This window comes from Pseudopipra pipra, chromosome 2 (assembly GCF_036250125.1).
Source record: "Pseudopipra pipra isolate bDixPip1 chromosome 2, bDixPip1.hap1, whole genome shotgun sequence".
Lineage (NCBI taxonomy): Eukaryota > Metazoa > Chordata > Aves > Passeriformes > Pipridae > Pseudopipra > Pseudopipra pipra.
The window spans coordinates 9,670,080-9,689,126 of record NC_087550.1 but is presented as its reverse complement, the minus strand read 5'-3'; the positions used below and the strand labels follow the sequence as shown (position 1 = coordinate 9,689,126).

At 42.1% G+C, this 19,047-nt stretch overlaps 1 protein-coding gene across 3 annotated transcripts in view; it reads left to right on the top strand.

Annotated features, from left to right (window-relative positions):
• Positions 1–1,079: 1,079 nt before the first annotated feature.
• The window catches only part of CADM2 (cell adhesion molecule 2), a 610,491-nt gene continuing 592,523 nt past the window's right edge, over positions 1,080–19,047 (top strand). For 2 of the 3 annotated variants that reach the window (XM_064643962.1, XM_064643960.1), the window contains exon 1: positions 1,080–1,673. In XM_064643962.1, coding sequence (XP_064500032.1) covers positions 1,613–1,673 — 61 coding nt within the window. In that variant the 5' untranslated portion in view covers positions 1,080–1,612. The remainder of the gene's footprint in view (positions 1,674–19,047) is intronic. The other variant, XM_064643961.1, reaches the window with a different exon arrangement.

Genomic DNA, 19,047 nt, shown 5'->3' with positions numbered 1-19,047 from the left:
ACCATGGACCCTTTGGAGAAATGAGCTTTTAAAGAGCTTCCCTCTACTGCAGGAAAGACTGTTTCATCACTCAGATAAGTAAAGCTCTTTGGATTCAAAGACTGGCGGGAACACAGAGAGCTACGGTGGGAAACACACAGTAAAAACCTCAACAGAAAAGGAACGGAACCAGAACTGGAGAAACACCTGATCACTACAGGCATTTGGGTGCACGGGAATCCTGCTTTCTACCAGATAAGGCAGCACAATTCCTCCACAGGACGTTCACGGGCAGATCCTTTAAAGCTGAACACAAATCACACGAACATGGAGTGGCTGCCTGCCCTCTTGGGTTCCTCACCACATTCAGAGCCTTATCTATTAGACCACAAGCGCTTTAGGACCAGGAAATGATCCCAACCCTCCCAGGAAACCCTCCAAACGAAGAGCTTTCTCCAAGCCGTTCACAGTCCGGGCAACACCGCGAGAAGTCCAGGACGCTCTTTATTGCCATTGTTCCGGGGCCTCACAGGCGGAGCCGCGGGAAAGGCGCCTGCACAGGAATGCCGGTGTTCCGAGGAATCCGGAGACTCATCCTTTTACCAGCTGTTTTCGGAGGGGGGCGGGAGGAGACGCAGAAGGCAGAGAAGGGGCTTCACTCCCCGCAGTGAGGGGCGCTCGGAGCCGGCACCACCCGTCCCGCACCCGCCGGGGCCGCCCCGGCTCTGCCGCCGCTTCAGGACCGGCCCTGGACAGCGCCCGCCGCCGGCCACGCCCCCCCGCGCCGCTCTCCCCGCCCATTGGCTGCAGCGCGGCCGCGCGGCCGCCGCCCCTCGCGATTGGCCCGAGCCGACCGCCACTCAGCGAGCCTGGCGCAGAGGAACACTCGTTCGCTTTGTAACGCGCCGCCTCATTGGCCGCGCGGCCGATGTCGGGCGCCGGCTATTGGGCTGCCGCGCACGCCACTCACGCGCCCACCTGAGGGGCGGGGCCGCACGGGCGGGGGCGGGGCCAAGGGCGTAGTGGAGGCGTGGCAGCGGAGCGGGGAGGGCCGGGGTGTGGCGATGGGGGCGTGGCCTAGGGGCGTGGTTTAACCAGAAAGAGGCGGGGCGTGCGCGGTGGGCGGGGCCGGGCCGGGGGAGCCCGGCGAGCCCAGAGTGCCCTTGTGTGTCGCGCCGGGAAGCGGCGGGAGCGGAGCCGAGTCCCTGCGCATCCCACCCCTCCTCTCCCCTCCTCCCGCCAGCGGGACGGCACGAGACGGGACAGCACAGGAGAGGCGAGCAGAGAGACGGACGGACGCGCCGGCAGGGGCGAGGGGAGCCGGCGGGGGCACCTGGCACCGCTCCGCGGTGGGAACCTGAACCTGCCCAGCAGCGCCGGAGCCAGCGGAGAGAGCCGCTCTTTCCTCCTCCTCCTCCTCCCTCCCCAATCCACCCCCGCGACCCTGGTCCTCCTCCTCCTCCTCCTCCTCCTCCTCCTCCTCACCCCACTGGATACAGCGAGGGAGACACTGCGGCGGAGGCGGCGGCGACGGCGGCTCCTGCGGGGGGAAGGAAGCGCCCGGAGAGCGGAGCGGCGGGAGGCTGCGGATCTGCGTGCCTGGCGCCCACCCAGCCCGAGGGGAGCCCCCAGGATGCGGCTGAAGCCCGGCGCGCTCCTGCGCTTCTACAGCCTCTGCGGGATCCTCGTACAAGGTACCGCCTCCTCCCCACCCCTGCCCCACGCGCGGGGAGGGAGGGACGCCGGGGGGGCACCGCCGCGGCCCGGGGCATCCCAAGCTCCCCCCCTGCCCACCGCCCCACTCCTGACCCGCTCCCTCCCTCGCTCCTCTCCCGGCTTCCCCCCCTCCCCGGGCTCCTCCAGCCTCCCTCCCGGGTAGCGCTATCCAGCGCTGAAGCGCCGCACGGCTGTTAACCCTTCCTGCCCTTCCAACGTCAGCCTCTTCCCGCCCTCCTTCGCCCTCCGCGCTTCTCCCTCCACCTACACCACCACCCCCCCCCGCCGCCGCCAGTCGCTCGTGGAACCCCCTCATCCCCCTCCGGCTCCCCCGTCCCCTCCTCGCCCCCTCTCCCGCCGCAAAACGTGCCCCCGAAAGTGCGGGTGCAGCCGCAGCAGCGGCGTGAGCGCCGCAACAACATCCCGGGGAACGTGCGGGCTCCAGCCGTGCCTCCCTCCCCGGCGGGGGGGGCGGCGGGATCGGGGTGGGGGGAGGATGGCGCCGGGAGTGCGTGTCTGTGTGCGAGGCATAAGATGTGCACGTAGGGTAATCGGATGAGCCGCGGGTTCAGCAGCCAGATCCCTTCACCATCCTGCTCCAGGCGGCTCATCCTGCGGCTAGTTTGCAGACTGGATGTATATTCCCCCTCTCCCTCCTCCTCCCCGCCGCCGCTCTGTTCCCCTTCATTCCCGTTATCCGGCCAAGTCGGATGGAGCGGCCGCCGCGCAGGGAAGTCCCCGCGAGGCGCTGCGAGGTGCCTGCGGGAGCTTCCCGAGCCCTCTCCCGCTCTGGGGGGAGCCGAGCCCGCTGCGCTGCCGCCGGGAGCTCGCCCCCTCCCTCCCTCCGTCCCTCCCTGAGCGGTGTTCGGGATGACGGCGCGGCCCCCCGGCCGCTTTGGGGACCACACGGTGGGAGGTGACGGTCGGGGGGGCGGCGGCCCCGGGGGTCGGGGAACCACCGCGCAGCAACTCCGCTGGCCGGCGGGGCATCTCCCTGCCCTTCCCTCGCTCGGCGTGCGGGGCGTTTCGGTGTGGGAGAGAGAAGCGAAGAGTCGATTAAAACTAAGTGGCCTTGTAAGATTTTTTTTTTCCTTTTCTTTTCTTTTTTTTCCTTTTTTTTTTTTCTTCGCCTCCGTTGTGCCATCTCACGTCAAGTTTAATATATCTCGCGTTTCACATGGCTGCGTCATGTGTCGGGCGATCTCCGGGGGGAGCTGTGGCTGGAAGCCCGGAGCGGGGGCACAGGCAGCCGCCCGGGTTCCCCGAAACACACGAGCCTCGTACCCCCCACACCCCACATCATCCAGACCCCCCCGGAGTGCCCTCCGCTCCACTTCCCGGGGAAGTTACCGGCCGAGGAGGCGAGAAGGGATGGAAGGGGAAGGGAGTGCTCTGGGCAACTGCGAAGGACGGTTCCGTCGGGCGGATTATTTGTATTCTTTCCCGATGTTTATGGGTTGCCCGGTACGTCACCGCACAAGGAGCCGCTGTGTTGGTGCTATACAGGATTATTTATTGGGGCATGTGCGGCGCGCTGCACCTGGGGGCTGGCTCCTCTCTGCCTTTTGCATTTCCCTGTGAATTGTCAATTCATTGCCCTGCAAAGGAGCGGGGGGGGGTGGGGTGGGGTGGGAAACGTCTGGACTGACTTTCTGTCACCAATAAAATCGGGGCTGCTGCTGGAGGAGGAGGATTTGATCTCTCCTAAGATGCAATCAGCCGCATTCAGCGCAGCGCAGTTTTGAGAGTAAACCAGTGATTAAAAACAGTGATGTCTTTCACTGCAGTTTAGGGAGCGTGCCAGGCAGAATGTAACTCCGTGAACTGCATCAGGTAAAAAACATGTTGCAAGAAACGGGGTGTAATACAAACCTGACTGCGACTGTGTGAAAACAGCCAGATTGGGCCTGTCCTTGAAGATGGGCAAAAGCGAACCCAGCTTGCCCCTATGCATGTGTAAAACATCTCCCCCCTCTTCGGTTTCTCACACAATTATTTTTTCAGCTCCTGATTAAAACTTCAATCAAACATACTTAGGCACTCTGTGTACTGCACTTCAGCAGAGAGCTGCTTCAAGGGGATATAAAGAACCTTTAACGCTCCGGCAGGAGTGAGAGGAAGTAATTTCTCCTATCCTTTTCTCCTAAGGTAAAGGAGGATGGAGAAGAGGAGTAAATATTTTCTGGAAGACTGTCCTCAATAGCAACTGTATCTGACAGAATATCGAATTCTTTCAACCCACCTTACAGTGCAGCTTCATAAATGTTGTTTTCTCAGTTTCTGCCATTTATTTTGACACAAATAGCAGTCAGTTACCATATTAGACACATTTCTTTTTGATAGCTTTATAGCTGCATTTAAAAGTAGTTCTTGCTGCTGGCTTGATTGACTTGCCCAAACTGTGTTGTGAAGTGGCTGAGTGGATTTGTTAGAATCCTCCAGCTTTCTGCTTGTGGGCCGTGGGAGATGCAGGTTTTTCGTCAGCTTTTTACGTGAATAAGATCTTTGTTCTGAGGATTTGAAGCACTTCTGGACTGTAATTACGGATGGTTTCTGTTTGGTGAAACTGAAGCTAATTAAACACAAGGTGACAGAGAGTCAAGCTGACGTGTGTCCTGTATGGAAGTGTGCCTTTCTGGCATGGTCTGTGGAGAGACTTGCTTAAGAAATCTGTCCTGAGTATTGATGAAGCATCAGCTGAGGGAAGAGGACATAGAATAATTCTTCTCAGCTTGTGCACAGAATAGCATTAGCAGCAAGCAGTCCCTTCAGAAAGGAGGCAAACAAGAAGTAAAAGAGACCAGTGTCAACTGCTTGCTGTGAAAGGGGAGCGATGGAGGTGGAGGAGGGACTAATAACATGTTGGGCTGAGAAGCAGTTTGTCAGCTGAGTTCGGGTACGATATTAGTCTGCTCTGCCCTTTCCAGCGTTTGCTGTGAAAATAGTAGGATCTCTGGCTGCAGTTGTTCTTAGCTTGTGCTCTGTAGTGATTCTGGAGTACTTAAATGATGTCCCAAGGGGTTAAGCTGTTATTTATGTTTACAACCAGCCTTACTTTTTTGTTGTATTCTGATTGCTTTTTTGCTACATGAATTTACTCTTACTCAGGCAAAATTTAACAGTTGAAGGGGGGCATGTTTTTAGAATAACTCAAGTACATCGTCTGAGCTGTTTTTATGCAACCTGACAAGCAAGCTTGTTGTTGTCAAGAGGTACCACGTGAGAAACTGTAACAATAAAAATAGTTCCGTTGGATTCATAGGGTACAGATACAGGTTAGGATTATCCTGGAATTGTAGCTGCTGTAGCCCCCTGCTGTGTGATAATGCAAATGGCATCTAATGCCTTAATGTGCTCGGCTCCAAGAAGGCACTGGCTAGTGCCGGGTGTGGGAGCAAATGATCTACTTCCAAGATTTGCCAACAATGGGCAAACCTCAGCGTGGTTTCTTCGTGTACTTCAAATGCTTGCAACCTGTCTGCTAATGAAAATGATGTAGGGATTCTTTAATTTGTCTGAAACTGTGGTCACTGATGCAACAAATCAGTGAAGACAGGTAATTGCTTTCGGGCGAGACTCTTTTTTTCATTAGCCCAGACCTGTTACGGGCAGAATTAAGAAACCCCCAAACAAACCTGGATGGATATGCAAATGACTACTTCTGAGATCATGTAAGCTGATTTAAGATGAAGTTATCATACATTACTCAATATCTTCTGTGTCTAGATTCTGTTTTGAATTTTCCGTTGGGTTTCTGTTAGCAAAATCCAGGCAACCTAATGCTGTGTGCATAGGGGTTGTCTTGACAGCAAAGTGTTCATGTGCTAATACAGTGTACAGCGAGTCAAACACATGCAGTTGTAATTCTGTAAGGTCTGCAAGGGTGTAGACAATTACAGAATAAAAGACAGTAGTTTTAATACAGTCTTTATTTGGAATAGCACAAGTTGAAACATAAAATATATCACTCTACTTGACGGCGTTTTTCTTTATATGACTTCCATCATTCTATCCAAGGCCTGGTAGGCTTATTAGCTGCTTAGTTCCCAGGCTAGTTCATATTTTATGAATTCTTTTACTTGATTTCATCATGCATTTTTATTGATAGTCATCATACAGCAGTTCACTTTCAGGTTTAGAACACGACGTAACTAAACAATCCAGATTCCCATTGATGATGTCACACAACTTCCCTGAGGAGTACATGAATAGGGATGACTCACTCACATAATATTTATCACTCTTGCACTCAAAGTATTTATCAAGTGTCTATCATCAAATTAACAGTAAACAGTTCTGAAGTTTCTCATCAAAGAAGTAACTCCATGGAAATGCTGATCAAGAGTAGAACCTCTGTTGAAACAAATTCATTTTTCTTGTCCACTTTCTTGTTGGTTTTCTTTTTTTTTTTTTCAATATTATTTCCGAAATGTAAAGCAGTGAATCTCCCTCTGCTTTTAAATTTGCTTGTCAGTTGCAATTCCATTATAATGTACTATAAATGTCTTGAAGTTATAGTTTATTATTATAGAAGCCTTAGTTCTCATAATTAGCTTTCTCATCATTCTGGCCTGATCCTACTATTGACAAAATATGTTGAATGTGATTACTCTTACTCTTTCCACCAAAGAATTAATCTTTTAATATTGCTATGTGAAGTCAAGATTGGATTTTGAAGTGATTTTTTTCTCTTGTGCATCACAAATGGTGATTAAGTAACTGATAACAGCTGTTATGTATGGAATGGACATGGACATCTGGTAGTTGCCAAGAGAACAGCAGTATAACCAGAGTGTGGTTGACTGTGTTAGAACAATGATTAGAACAATTATTCCCTCTCCATTTAATATTTAAAAAGTAGAAATAGAAGGTGTCATTGTCCTCTTAATGCCTTCTCCAAGAGAAAGAAGGATTACTTCAATTTGTTTTAATTGAATTAACCAGCAGGCAGAAACTCTTAAAAGTTAGACCCTCTCAAAACAATGCAGGGTCTTCTGCAGAGAGGATGTGTATTTTAAAAAGCATGTCAGTGGCATTCTAAAACAAATGTAGAATGGTAAAACTATTAGACACAGTTTAGTATGTGAGTCCTCTGGGATTGCATCGATATTAAGTATGATCTTAATGAGCATATCCCTTCTTCCCAAGGAGTTTTTGAGGTGTGTTTGAAAGGAAGAAAGGCAAATATCACATCCAGTGGCAAGGAATACATTGTTAAATCATGATTACTCTCAGGAATTTTCCCTTGAACAATTATCTTTCTACATAATGAAAATATTTCAGAAAGAATTGAGTATTTTCAAAAGGAAATGTGGGTGTCTTTGCGAGGGTTCTTAATGTCGTGGGGGTTTTCTATCTTTTGCCTCTGAACCTATTTCAGGATCTTTTCCCTTCCTTTTATGAGTGAAAATTAAAGACAAAGTCCAAATTTTTACAGTTTCTTTTATGCTAATGCACTCTAAGCTGAGGATGGGTGCTTTATAGTATCAATACATAAGACTTTACCGTAAGGGCATCTTAAAGGGGAGAGGAAGAAGCAGAGAACATTTATTTCAGTGACAAAACATTGGAGGCTGTGTAGAGCATCTTCCAGGGCTCTCTTCTAGTACTGGTGTTTTGTGTGTAGGACATTTTAAGGCCCAGAGGATTCAGTGAAGAATGTAGGTGCTCAGTTTTGTTTTCCAGAGATTGGAAGACTCCTTCCTGTCTCTTCCTCTCATAATGTCTGCATACTTGTCATCCCATCTCCTTTCCCTAATGTCTGTAAATGTGAAAAATAAAATCATACTTACATCCTTTGCCATCCTTTTCATTTGCAGTGTAGAGATCTTGGGATCTTTATAAGCCTTGTTTACAGGACTGTTTCTGCTGTCTTGACAAGTTTGGGATTTTTGAGGGAAAGACCATTTCTTCCTAACCATGAACTGAGTTGTATTTACTGCTTTGTAGTTTAATCCAATGGCTCCTGGAGAGTGTGAATGCTTTTATAGCTTTCACATTTTAAGTAACAGCAAATCACTTTTAATATAGTTTTACATTACTATAAATTCATACATATAACTTTTTTTCCTATTTTGTAGTACTGAGTTTAGTTTTCTCCTTTTTTCTTACATAGCTGATAAAGAATATTAAGTGTCCACAGGCAGCTGCTCTTCAATTTCAGAAAAATAATTAGTGTATGATCTATGTTTCTCAATTTGAACACCTAAAGCTCCTCTGGAGCTGAAAGCTCCTCTGTGTAAGTTTTGTTTACATGGAGATACATTACTGAACTCTACAGCTTATTCTTTGTTCTGTGAATGGAGTTGGCAAGGTTTAGGTTTTTTGTATAATAGTGTGTATCATCATATATGTAGTATGGTGGTTGTTTAAATAGCTGGATGTTTGACGTTCCCTCTGTTGTCATCTTTGTGCAAACAGTTTGTTGACTACCTGTCATTTTCTTTGTTGGGTGGGAAGGATAGCGCAAGAGAGAGACTGTTTTCTTATGCTAGAGATAAAAACACCCTGGTTATATTTTAAACTTCTCATACACCACAGTATTCATCAAACAGTGGTTCTAATCATGGTAATTCAATTACTGAACCTTAGGTTAAGTAAACCAGAGTGTGCTGTTACACGCAAAAATAATTCGTGACCAGATATGAAAGCGCAGTTACGCCTTTCTGGGTATCATCAATAAATGATCCCCTGCATTATTGCTGCTGCTTCTGGCAGCAGCTGAATAGGCAGCACAGCTGTACAGGCCTATCTAAGTCTTAAAACTGGGTTTTTTTTTCAAAGTTCAGCAATGGAAATTCAACAACTGCAACTGACTGACAGCTATGAAGAGAGTGAGGCCAAATTACTTCACAGCAGCAGTTGTAGTAGGCACAGGCACTTTAGTATTTTCTGTCTGTTCTGATATTTATCCCAAACTGACCTACATCTGCTGGATTAAGAGTGTAACTTGACCTGCTTTTATTCCTGCTATGCTATAAGGCAGGAAGGCTGTTCTGGTTGGTCCTTAACAAGGGGAAAAGCTGTACTAGTTGAAGCAGAAACAATCAAATCTCTTTTAATTAAAAGACTGTACAAAATATGCTCTAATGTCAATGTCAATCTCATATTTATCCTTTTCAAAGTCTTTTTTTTTTTCTTTCCTGAGTGTTAATATGTTTTTTGTACGTGAGGCAGAAATCTTGACATGCTACTTGATGCTTCATTGTGGTACACTGGAGAACAGTGAAGAATTCTCTATACATTTGCACAGTTAATAAAGAGAAAGTAAAACTTCATTTGATAAATGAAAACACTTGTTCATACTCCAGACCATGAATGGAAAGAAATTTTTTATGTCTTCAAACACACAAAAATGTCGAACTGCAGCCATTTGCAAATTGGAAAATAAATGCAGTGACTAGAAATATTACTAAACTGATTACTGATCAAGGACTAACATAACATAGTATCCCAAATCTGTGACAGGTCATAAAATGGCATAATATACTGAAATATACCGTAGTGTTTCTTTTATATGAATTGTTTTGTTAACATCTAAGATAATAGTAATGGAGATGAGAGAACTTCTTTTCTTTGGAGGAAATCTTAAACTAGCATGGCCATTTTTAAGTGTCATGTGAAATATTTTCTTCATTACAGTAAGCTTGGCATTACGGTTTTCTCTTAACTTTACCGTTTTTTAACTTTTCCATTGCAGGTTCCTAATGGCATTATTGATGTCTCCAGGCTTGTACCATGTAGCCTTGTAATGCTATTAAAAATAGGTGAGATCTCGACTAATATGGAGCTATAAGTACCATCGTGTTCGATGATAATTGTGGTTAATGAAAAATTATATCTGTGCAGTGGAAGGGGAATCCCTTCAATTTTAAATTAAAACCAGTTGTACCAAAATTAGCAACCCCTAACATTGAGGAGCTTTTCAGAACTGAAATATAAAATTTGACAACTAATAGGATATTGCATATTAAAAGAGAGTGTGTCTCATCTTTTGATATAAAACCAAATTAAAAATGAAAAAGCTTTATAGACTGTGCTTCCTTTAGAGGCTGGACTCCTCAGTCTAGCATGTCTTAGGGAATATCTTGACTGCTGCTTATATAAACACAATCAAGATGATGTGTTTTTGAACACAGGCAGTGTATAAGTTATGTGTGGGCTAGCACCTTGACTATTTGCCCAACTTCTTCAGAACCTTCTTCTTACCTTATCTGGATTTTTTAATCAAGCATTTGTCAAGTATTTGGCATCTCTCTCCTTAGTCAATGTGAAGTTTTATGGTTTACAAACTGCTGGTTGATGCTTCTTTTTGGTATGCATAATGCGAAATGCATACCATTCATAGAGCAAGTAAATCTCATTCACTCTTTAAAGAATGGGCCAAAGCTCACAGAATTTCGGTACCTTCCCTACAAAATAAGCTTGAGTTTTTGAACTGGGTCTAAGTAAAATTGTTTTCTGCTTCCTAAGTCATCTTTGTTTTGCAGACTCTAATTCATTATTGCTTTGCTGCATTCTGAATGGTGAATTTTGGAGGCACTGGGGAAGGCACATAATCAATAGAAATACATGGGCCATTTGTTTTTATTTATGCTAGAGAAAAGCCTCAATGGCCTATAGACTTATTTACTGGACGCTCACATATGTTTAACACACAAGATTAATGTAATTTGAAAATAGCTTGGAGGAAAAGATTGGTTTAAGTGACTAGGTTTTTATATATCTTGTGCAAGCAATAGTTGGGGAGGGGAGGAGGAGAACATAATAATGTGATTGCAGAATTTCCCAAACCATCTTTGGATTTTGAGAAAAGAGTTATATCAGATTTCATACAGATTTGTCTTTTTCTGTTACAAAAGCAAGGGATGCTCCTGTTCTACAAAAGCACAGTTTTCTCCTGATCTGATGCAAAATGGAGTAACAGAAAATCTGGATAAAGAAGGTAGTTAAACACGTCCTATAAGGGATATTCGTCATTTACTGTGACATCTGTATTGCAGGATTTGGAAGTGCAGATGCATTTGTTGTTCATTAGATTTTATCTATTGCAAGCTGAAATATACTGTAAATCACAATAGGAAACCAGAATCTAGTAGCCTTTATCACATAAACTAAACAAATGAAAATTTGCTGTTTAATGAGTTAATATCATAGGATTATTTTTTCTCTTAATTGGTCTTTAAAAACTGTTATGATTCAAACTTCTTCCAGAAAGTTAACATCTCGAGAAAGAAATTTCAAGATAGGTGACTGGCTGGTCACAGATACATGCAGGGTAATCTCCCTTCAGGCCTTGTCTGCCTGGGATACCTGTCAAGAAAAACAAACTTCTCTTTTTCTGCTGTTTGCTGCTGCAAGGCTTGTGGTGGGGAAACAGCAGTAGCCCTACTCTGTGTGCATGAGGGATTTGCTTTCTTAAGATTGTGAGGATAAGAGCCTCAAATTTGTCTAGTCTGTTTACATTGACGTGTCAATTCTGCAACAAGTGAGCTATGCCATGACAACACATGGATGATACGTAGGTACGTGGATAGATGGAGGGCAGGGAATGTGGGCAATTAATTTTCTCCAGGAATAAAACTTGCCTTCCAGAGTCACCACAGAAGCCTTTGCTGTGAAAGACAAGGACATGTATGAAGGTTAGGCTGGGGCAAACCCCTGTATGATTGGAGGGTTGCAGGATGGGAGTGTACCTTTTCTCCTTGCTCCTGCCATGCCTCTCCACCTCTTCCTCTCCACAGGAAACGAAATGCAACGAGGAAAGATTTTAGGGGAAGTGCATTCTGTAGAAGCTGTGAGAGGACATCCTTCTCCCTACTTAGAGGAGAAAATACCTGAGAGGGATGTGATGGCTGGCTTAGATTTTTTTTTCCTTTTTTTTTTTTCGTTAAATTTTTAAAATTATTGTTGTTTTCTTCCCACTACTTCTCTGCCTTCCTCAAATGTGCACTGAGAGAAGGCAGGAGGGGAAGCAGTGGGAGTCAGTCCCTGGCACTGGAGCCTGAGCCCTGCCAGGGGCACCAGTTTCAAATGCTTTTTAGTGAGGTAGGCATAAGGCTCTAGTCTCTTCCATCCGTTAATAGCCTGATTTTTTTGAGTCAGTACAGCATGGAAGACTTCTTACAGGCATCGGTGAGAAGGGGCAAATTTGAGAGCAGAAAAATACTTCAAAAGCTACCATATGAAAACCAGGAATCTAGATGAATTTCAGCATGTTGATACAAATGTGCTACATGAGAGTATTTCAGCGTGGCTGCATTTCATTCTCCTCTTTCTGAGTTAAGATAAATCAACTAGCTGATTTGAACGTTTGATTCAAGTGCAGCTAAAACACTTTGTAGGTGCAGTTAACACCCCTTTTCTCTGTGATATTGCAAGACAGGCCATCTCAGTGTAAAATTCAGCACTATCCAGAATACTCACAGTGTCAATGTCACTTGTGCTTTGTTTCAATTAAGAGACTTACAGGAAAAATCTAGTGAAATGTATATTAGTATAAGAAATTGGAGCTGACTTACGAATGTCAATGTCAAGACAGATGATGACTTCAAAAATACTGTTCCACTGCTATTATTTCCTCTTGATGTGCGTGAGACCCGAGGAAATCTAGCATGCCTAGAAAAACAGAATGGCTATTCTGCATGTGTAGTGATGTGCTTATCATGTTTAAACACTGGCAGCTCTGCTGGTAAAACTTGGTTAGGAGCAGGTGGTTTCTGGGGCAGGAGTAGGTAACTTCTCAGGTGCTGCTGTTGTCTCCTGGTAAACTTCTGGATTGCTCCAGTGCACATTTCTCATTCTCTGGAAGGGGAATTCCTGACATGAAAACCTCGAGTCCAACTAGCACCTGAAATATCTACCCCTTTTCTGAAAGGCTTCTACTGTTTGCAGAATAGAAAAGTAACGGTGAAACAACTTGCTTGAGCTCTAATTAGGTTTTTTAACATGTTGCTCAGGGTGTCTGCTCCATTAGTATATTTTTTGTATCTGCAACACATATACATACTGTGAAGTATCAAACTGCTGTATGGAGGAATCAGCACAAATACAGTGTTTTGGTCAAATTAGAGAAGTGGTCCCACAAGTAGTATTAGGGATGGATGAGAAATCCATCCAGTGTTTATGGTGCTTCGGAACAATATTTGTATTATTGCAAGTCTCTAGCATTCATGTGCTATGTCATATCAAGTCTTTGCTTTTGGTTTTGTTGTTTTTTTTTTCCTTCACAGCTCACACTTGTGAAGTATCTACATCAGATGCTTTAATAACTCCTGACAAACTTGTTAGTATTGTTTCCTATGGCAGTGTGACAGATTTCGCTGCAGAATACACAGGCATATGTGAATATAGATTACAAAAATAAATCAATGGATGATAATATTTGAAAACTTTTAAATAGAGAACTAGGTGGTGCTGTTCTTTCATCTTTGTTGCTTAGCTGAATTCTTAAGTATGGGCTGAGAACACCAGGCTACTACTTTTCAAAAATGAATTTGCCTGTCTTAAATGTTTGAAGAAGTTATTGTTCCAGATTTCTTTGGCAATGCTACTTTGAGAGCTAACAACTGCACAATATAGCACTTTATACTTTATGAAAAGGAACTTTTGCATTGAACAAATGTTTTAGTTTTATTCAGCATGGTGATGTATACTTCCTTTTATTCTCAGTTTGAATTAATTCAGAATTAATTCAAATAACTTTTTTGACTCTTTACTTGTCTGTATATTTAGGATTATTTGGCCTGGTCAGTTTAGCATGTCTAGATGTGTGAACCTTTTTAATCCTTTTCTGTTGTTAGTTTCTTGAACACTTTGGGACTAATTTAGTAACAGCACAATGAGATCATCAATAATAGCTGGAAGAAATTTGTTGTAATTGTGTAGTAGCAGTATATAAACCACAATTAATTAAGCAAGAAAACAAATTTATTAAATTTTCTTCCATTTACAGAAAGATATAAATTTTTAATCACTGTCTTGTCTCAATGCCATTAATGCTGCAGTTGGAAATAGTGATGCTAGATTATAATGAACTGCCTAGGATCTGGATAGATTTGTTTTATCAGTGTTCAGTGTTGCAGCAGAATAATAAATGTCTAATTAGAATCCAACTTCAGTTTGCAGCACTTTTGTAGAGAGTGCCTCTCATTGACCACTGCTTAAACTAAAAGTTGGAAGAACAGATGGAGGATAAATAAGGGGAAAATGTACTTCTGCACTGAAAAAGTGATGAAAATGTGCTCTAGCTAGGTCAGAGTTATAAATGTGTTTGCTCTAAGTATGTAATTACTTATTCAAAAAATAAGCTGCAGCTGTTAATGGAGGAGTGTGAAAACACTTTTTCTTGGAATTTATCTCCCCTATTCCTTCTAAAGCACTGCAATATATATAGTGGAGTCTAGAGAAGAAAGTTTTAGTTGTGCTTTTTGGTTGTTCATTATTAACAGTAAAATGCTTTTCCTTGATTTAAATTAGAGATTTTGTGACATATACAAATAATACCCATACAATTGAAAATTAATATCTACCAAGGCTAAAAGTAATTCATTTTATGATGATTCATTTTATGTTGATTTTTTTGGTAAGATTTCAGTGTCACAGGTGTAGTTATTGTTGTTCCAGTGTTTGAAAAGCACCGAAAGGTGTTTTGATATTTTTTTGAAAAAGGAAAGAAACCCAAACCAACTCTAATTCACAAAGAAAGAATTTTAAAAATCCTTTTTTATTCCTGAGCATTAAGTATTCTTGTCTCTGAAGCAGAAGTCACATTTTGGTATACTGCATGTGTTAATTGGCTTTGTGGAATGTTTTTGGTTTGTACCATTAGAAACTAATAAATTAATAAAAACTCAGTGCCAGAGTTAATGCAGTGCTTAGCACTTGCTTGTTCCAGAATTGTACCTCAGAGATAATGGTTCAAGTTTGCGCGGGTTAGCAGAATATTAAGTTTTAAAAGGGGTGAGTTAATAGATTATGGGTTCCTACCTGTAATTGGGTACAAATGTGCAGAAGATTTCTGAATGCATGTTATTAAAAATTGAAAACTCTTAAACTAGCTACCTTAAGAAGCTTCTGCTTTCTCTCACAACCTGCAGCCTATGGATTAGCACATACTCATGGATATTGGAAGTACTGGATTTTTGCAGTATTTTCCTCTTTTTCCCCGGAAAGTGTTGGACACCTGAATCAAGTCCTCCTAGGTGCAAGCGTCCTCCTAAAGAAACGTTTGACTGGAAAGAAAGATAATTTATTTCTAGTATCTACTTCTTTTCAGTTATTCTCACTCAAAACAAACAGAATTGACCATTTGTGTGCTGTATTTTAGGTGGGTCTGGGAGGTCAATAAATAAATAAATAAAGAACCTCTTCAAAGTCTTTCTACACCAGCCCACTCCTTTCAAAGCAGTGAAGCACAAACGTGAGAAGGAGTGAGGTGTCAGAGTCAGAAGTTCTGTTGTTTTACTGAGGGATTTTTCTAAGTTACAGATTTAGGAATCTAATTTTAGCCTGTTGCACTGGAAACGTCCTGTGATTTCGACAACATTCCAAAATAGTTTTTAGAAAACAGACGCTGGTTGATTCTCAGATCTGAGAAGGAGAGAGGGTTATTATTTGAAATAAAACAGAGCAAATGCACGATAAAAAAATTATCTTTATTTCTTCTGTTTTGTGTAGGTTCTGGGAAACACAGTGATTCTGAAAGCATGAAATGTGTGGAGGTTGGAACTAGATCATCTTTAAGGTCCCTTCTAACTCATATGATTCTATGATCATATATCATATGATCAAGCTCAGATTTGCTTTCTGAGTACATTAAAATAATGCTGAATTGTTGGTTTCCCACCCCCCCTCCTGAATATTACCAGATCTGAACTAAGTACTGAGTTTAAGTGACTTCTGTTAGAAATCATTGAGGTTACCACTGCAGGCTTTTTCCTTGGCTTACATTGCAATGAATAATTTAAACATGAAGTGCAAGATGACACCATGTATAAGGTTACTTTCCTAATCCAAGAAAATGCCACAATTTAAAGGCATCATAAAATATTTTGCATTTTTATTTGTGAGAATATGGTATTTTTTTTTCCACATTTTTTCCAACATTCTTGTATTTCCAACGTCTCTTAGGCTTCGTGATCCATTTTCAGGTTTATTCTCTTTTAATCTGCTCTTTCATCTCTTCTTCCTGCATTATCTAGGTTTTTAGGTTTTTTTTGTTCTTATGTCAGTGTGCTGACATAAGACTTGATATTTTAAGTGCATTAAATCCGTTGAAGAAGTCTGAATAAACATGAAATTGTCATCTGTTTTGGGCCAAAACATGAGGAAACCATTCTCATCTGAAACTTCAGCACAGGATTTTCTTATCTCAGATGTAAGACAAAATTTTGTGGGATTTTTTTTTTTTTTCTTGCTTGAGTTGGAGTGAGGATAATGGAGATAACACTAAACATTAATGTCTGATATAGTAAAAATGACAACTAAGAACAACTTCCATTGTATCTGTGGAAGGGATGCAGGTTGTGAAAAGGGGACAATAGAGAATTACCCTGTTTGTTGTAACAATATCTCAGCTTTTGCTGGGGTTATAGTTCTTGGATAGCTTCTTTTGATATTTCCAAGTACTTTCCCGTTGTTTTCATAGGTTCAGTTGCCACAGTTACAGTAGCTGTTTACTTTAAAATACAGTTAAAACAAAACTCTTTAGTATACCTTCAGTATAGGGTATGACTTTAGTTCCTTTCTTCAGTACAACTTTAGACAATTCATATTTCAGATTAAAACTAAATGGATGTATATAGAGAATTCAACTGGAAGTCTTTCTTCCAACTATGTAATTTAAAGGAAATATTTAATATTTATAGTAAGCCAAGTGGTTACTCCTTCTTTTCCCTGATAATGGGATCTCAGAACCTTTGGATTTAACTTTTTAAAGTTAATACTAATTAAATTGAGCTCTAAGGCTACTCAGGCTCATGAGAGTATGCAGGTTTCTTTCAGAGGTTTTCATAGTGTTTGTCATGATTAATTCCTCTTGGAAACCTCTATCTGTGCCTAACATTGCAAATATAGGGGAATTAAATGGGTATTATGAGATAGGCGAAGAATTGTTTGTGTGCATCCCTTTAGATCAATACTGAAAATAAATGATCAAGAAGATAGGGCAATTATTTTATTTGATGAATGTAATTCAATTTTTTAGCTGACTGTTTGCAAATGTTCCCAATATCCAGGAAAGAAGTTGTTGTTTTTTTTTTTTTGCCAGCCACCCTCCCCCCACCCCAGAAGAATTTTAAGTGTGTGTGAAACTTTGCTGGCAACATGTAAAAAATAGATAAAATAAAATAAATAAAACACTAACTCTTCTGCCACAAAACCAGTTATCTAAGCTGAATCAAAGATGATTGTCTCCTTTCATCTGTGGGGAACTGTATCATTTGCAATTCTGTTTATTTTCATTGTGAAACACAAAAGTAATCGGTATCAATGCTCAGATAAAATTGAGATTTTGTTACTGCAACGGAATTACTTGTGTGTTGTCTATAATTTTTTTGCAATTGCAGCTGGAATTGTAGGAATGTGCTGTGTACTTACTTGTCTGTGAAAATTCAAAGGTGCAGTCACAGTATATGAAGAGTCATTCAGCCACACAAGCGTGTTGGCATTTTTCTCAACGTGCTGAGTGCATAAACTGTAAATCTTAAGTAATTGCCATGTAGAAACCTCATACATATAACAGGACCATTTTATCTAGGCTTATTTGTCAGCAGCTGCATCCCAGCAAGAATTTGTTAAATAAGTACTGCTATTCTGTGGTTTGCACTCATGAATGCTTTTAAGTTGTCTGATGATCCCAGCAACTCAAAAACTCTTTCTCTCCCCCCTCAAAATCGTCTGTTGAGACTGTGGAAGTGCTAAAGTTTGTTCATTAAAGTGATACAATAAATGATGCTTTCAGCCACCTAGAATGTTGGCTAAATGAGTGGCTATTTGTCCTTTTTGTGTTGCTATGTCTGCTGGCAAACTTCTTTCAACATTTGCATTTTTGAAGCTTTCTCCTCTCAAAATACAGTGAGACAAATTATGAAGTAAAGCAGAACTCTTCATTCTGCACTAACTCTTGTGTGGAGCCTTTCTTATCCTGTGAAAAGTGTATCTTCTGAATAGTTACAGTTCAGTAGCTTATAGCAAGGGGAGGAGGCTGAAAGAGGAGCTCTCCAAATAAGTCCCTGAACTAAAAAGATCACAGGGGCTGTGGTTGAGCTGATTAGCCTTGTGCAGTTGATCTTCAGTATAATTGTTTTCCTTACTCTTCTGTTTGCAAACACAGCCACTTAACGTTTGTCCCATTTTTCTCAGTGAAATTTTTTTGGTATCAGATCATCCTATTGCTGTACTAAAACAGATCCAGTCATTGGTTTTGGTTTCTATTTGTAGTGTTGTAGTAGAAGGCTAAAAGCACGTTGAAATTCAGAGTTTTGAGTGAGATGTAGACCAGCTTAAAATGCAGTATCCACTGTGATCAGTAAAACTTCTTGTGCAAAGTTTGAAAAGAGTGAAGTTGTTTCTTCTGTTATTTAAGCAATATGTGGTCTATAGGCTGCATTTATTGAATATGCACATTTTAACTGTATTCATGTATAAACTTACAAACTACGTATAACTTTACATATATATTTTTAACTTTATAATTTTCATAACTTGGTTTGCACTGATAAAGCTCATAAATTAAATCTCAATGCAAAACTTGATTTCTGACCAGAAAGACTGGGCAAAACTGAAGAAAACTTAAGCGCAATAACTGAAGTGCTCTGGAAGGGAGAAATGGAAACTTCCCCCAGAAATGTTGTTGGTTTTTTTTTTTTTCCTCTGTAAATAAAAGTCACACTAAAAATATGTGCTATTTGTTTTTGGAGTGTTGATGTCAATACAGATGAGTTATGGAAGACCTGGTGCTGGCTAGTTCAGCAGAGTCAGAATTATGCTGTTCCAGGTCATCCTGGGTCATCTGGTTAATGCTGGATGTGAAAGGCTGTGCTACATTCCAGCCTTTGTCCTACTTTCATGAAACAGATGCTCTTCGCTGAAGAGGCATCATTAATTTCTGTGAAATGGGAGGGTGTCCGTTTGCCATTCATCAAATGCAATCATTTTAGTTGAAATCAGTTAAATTCTTTATTTTTTTTTTTTTTGTAGCTGCAGGAGTTCATGTGTTAAACTTGTGAATTTCTTAGGCTGCAAGATAAGCGCAACGAATGGAAACACAAGTGTCTGACATAAATACTTCCAGTGTTTTTAAGCTTTTCGCCTGTTTTGCAAGCATTTGAGCTTATTAACCCTAAAAAAGGT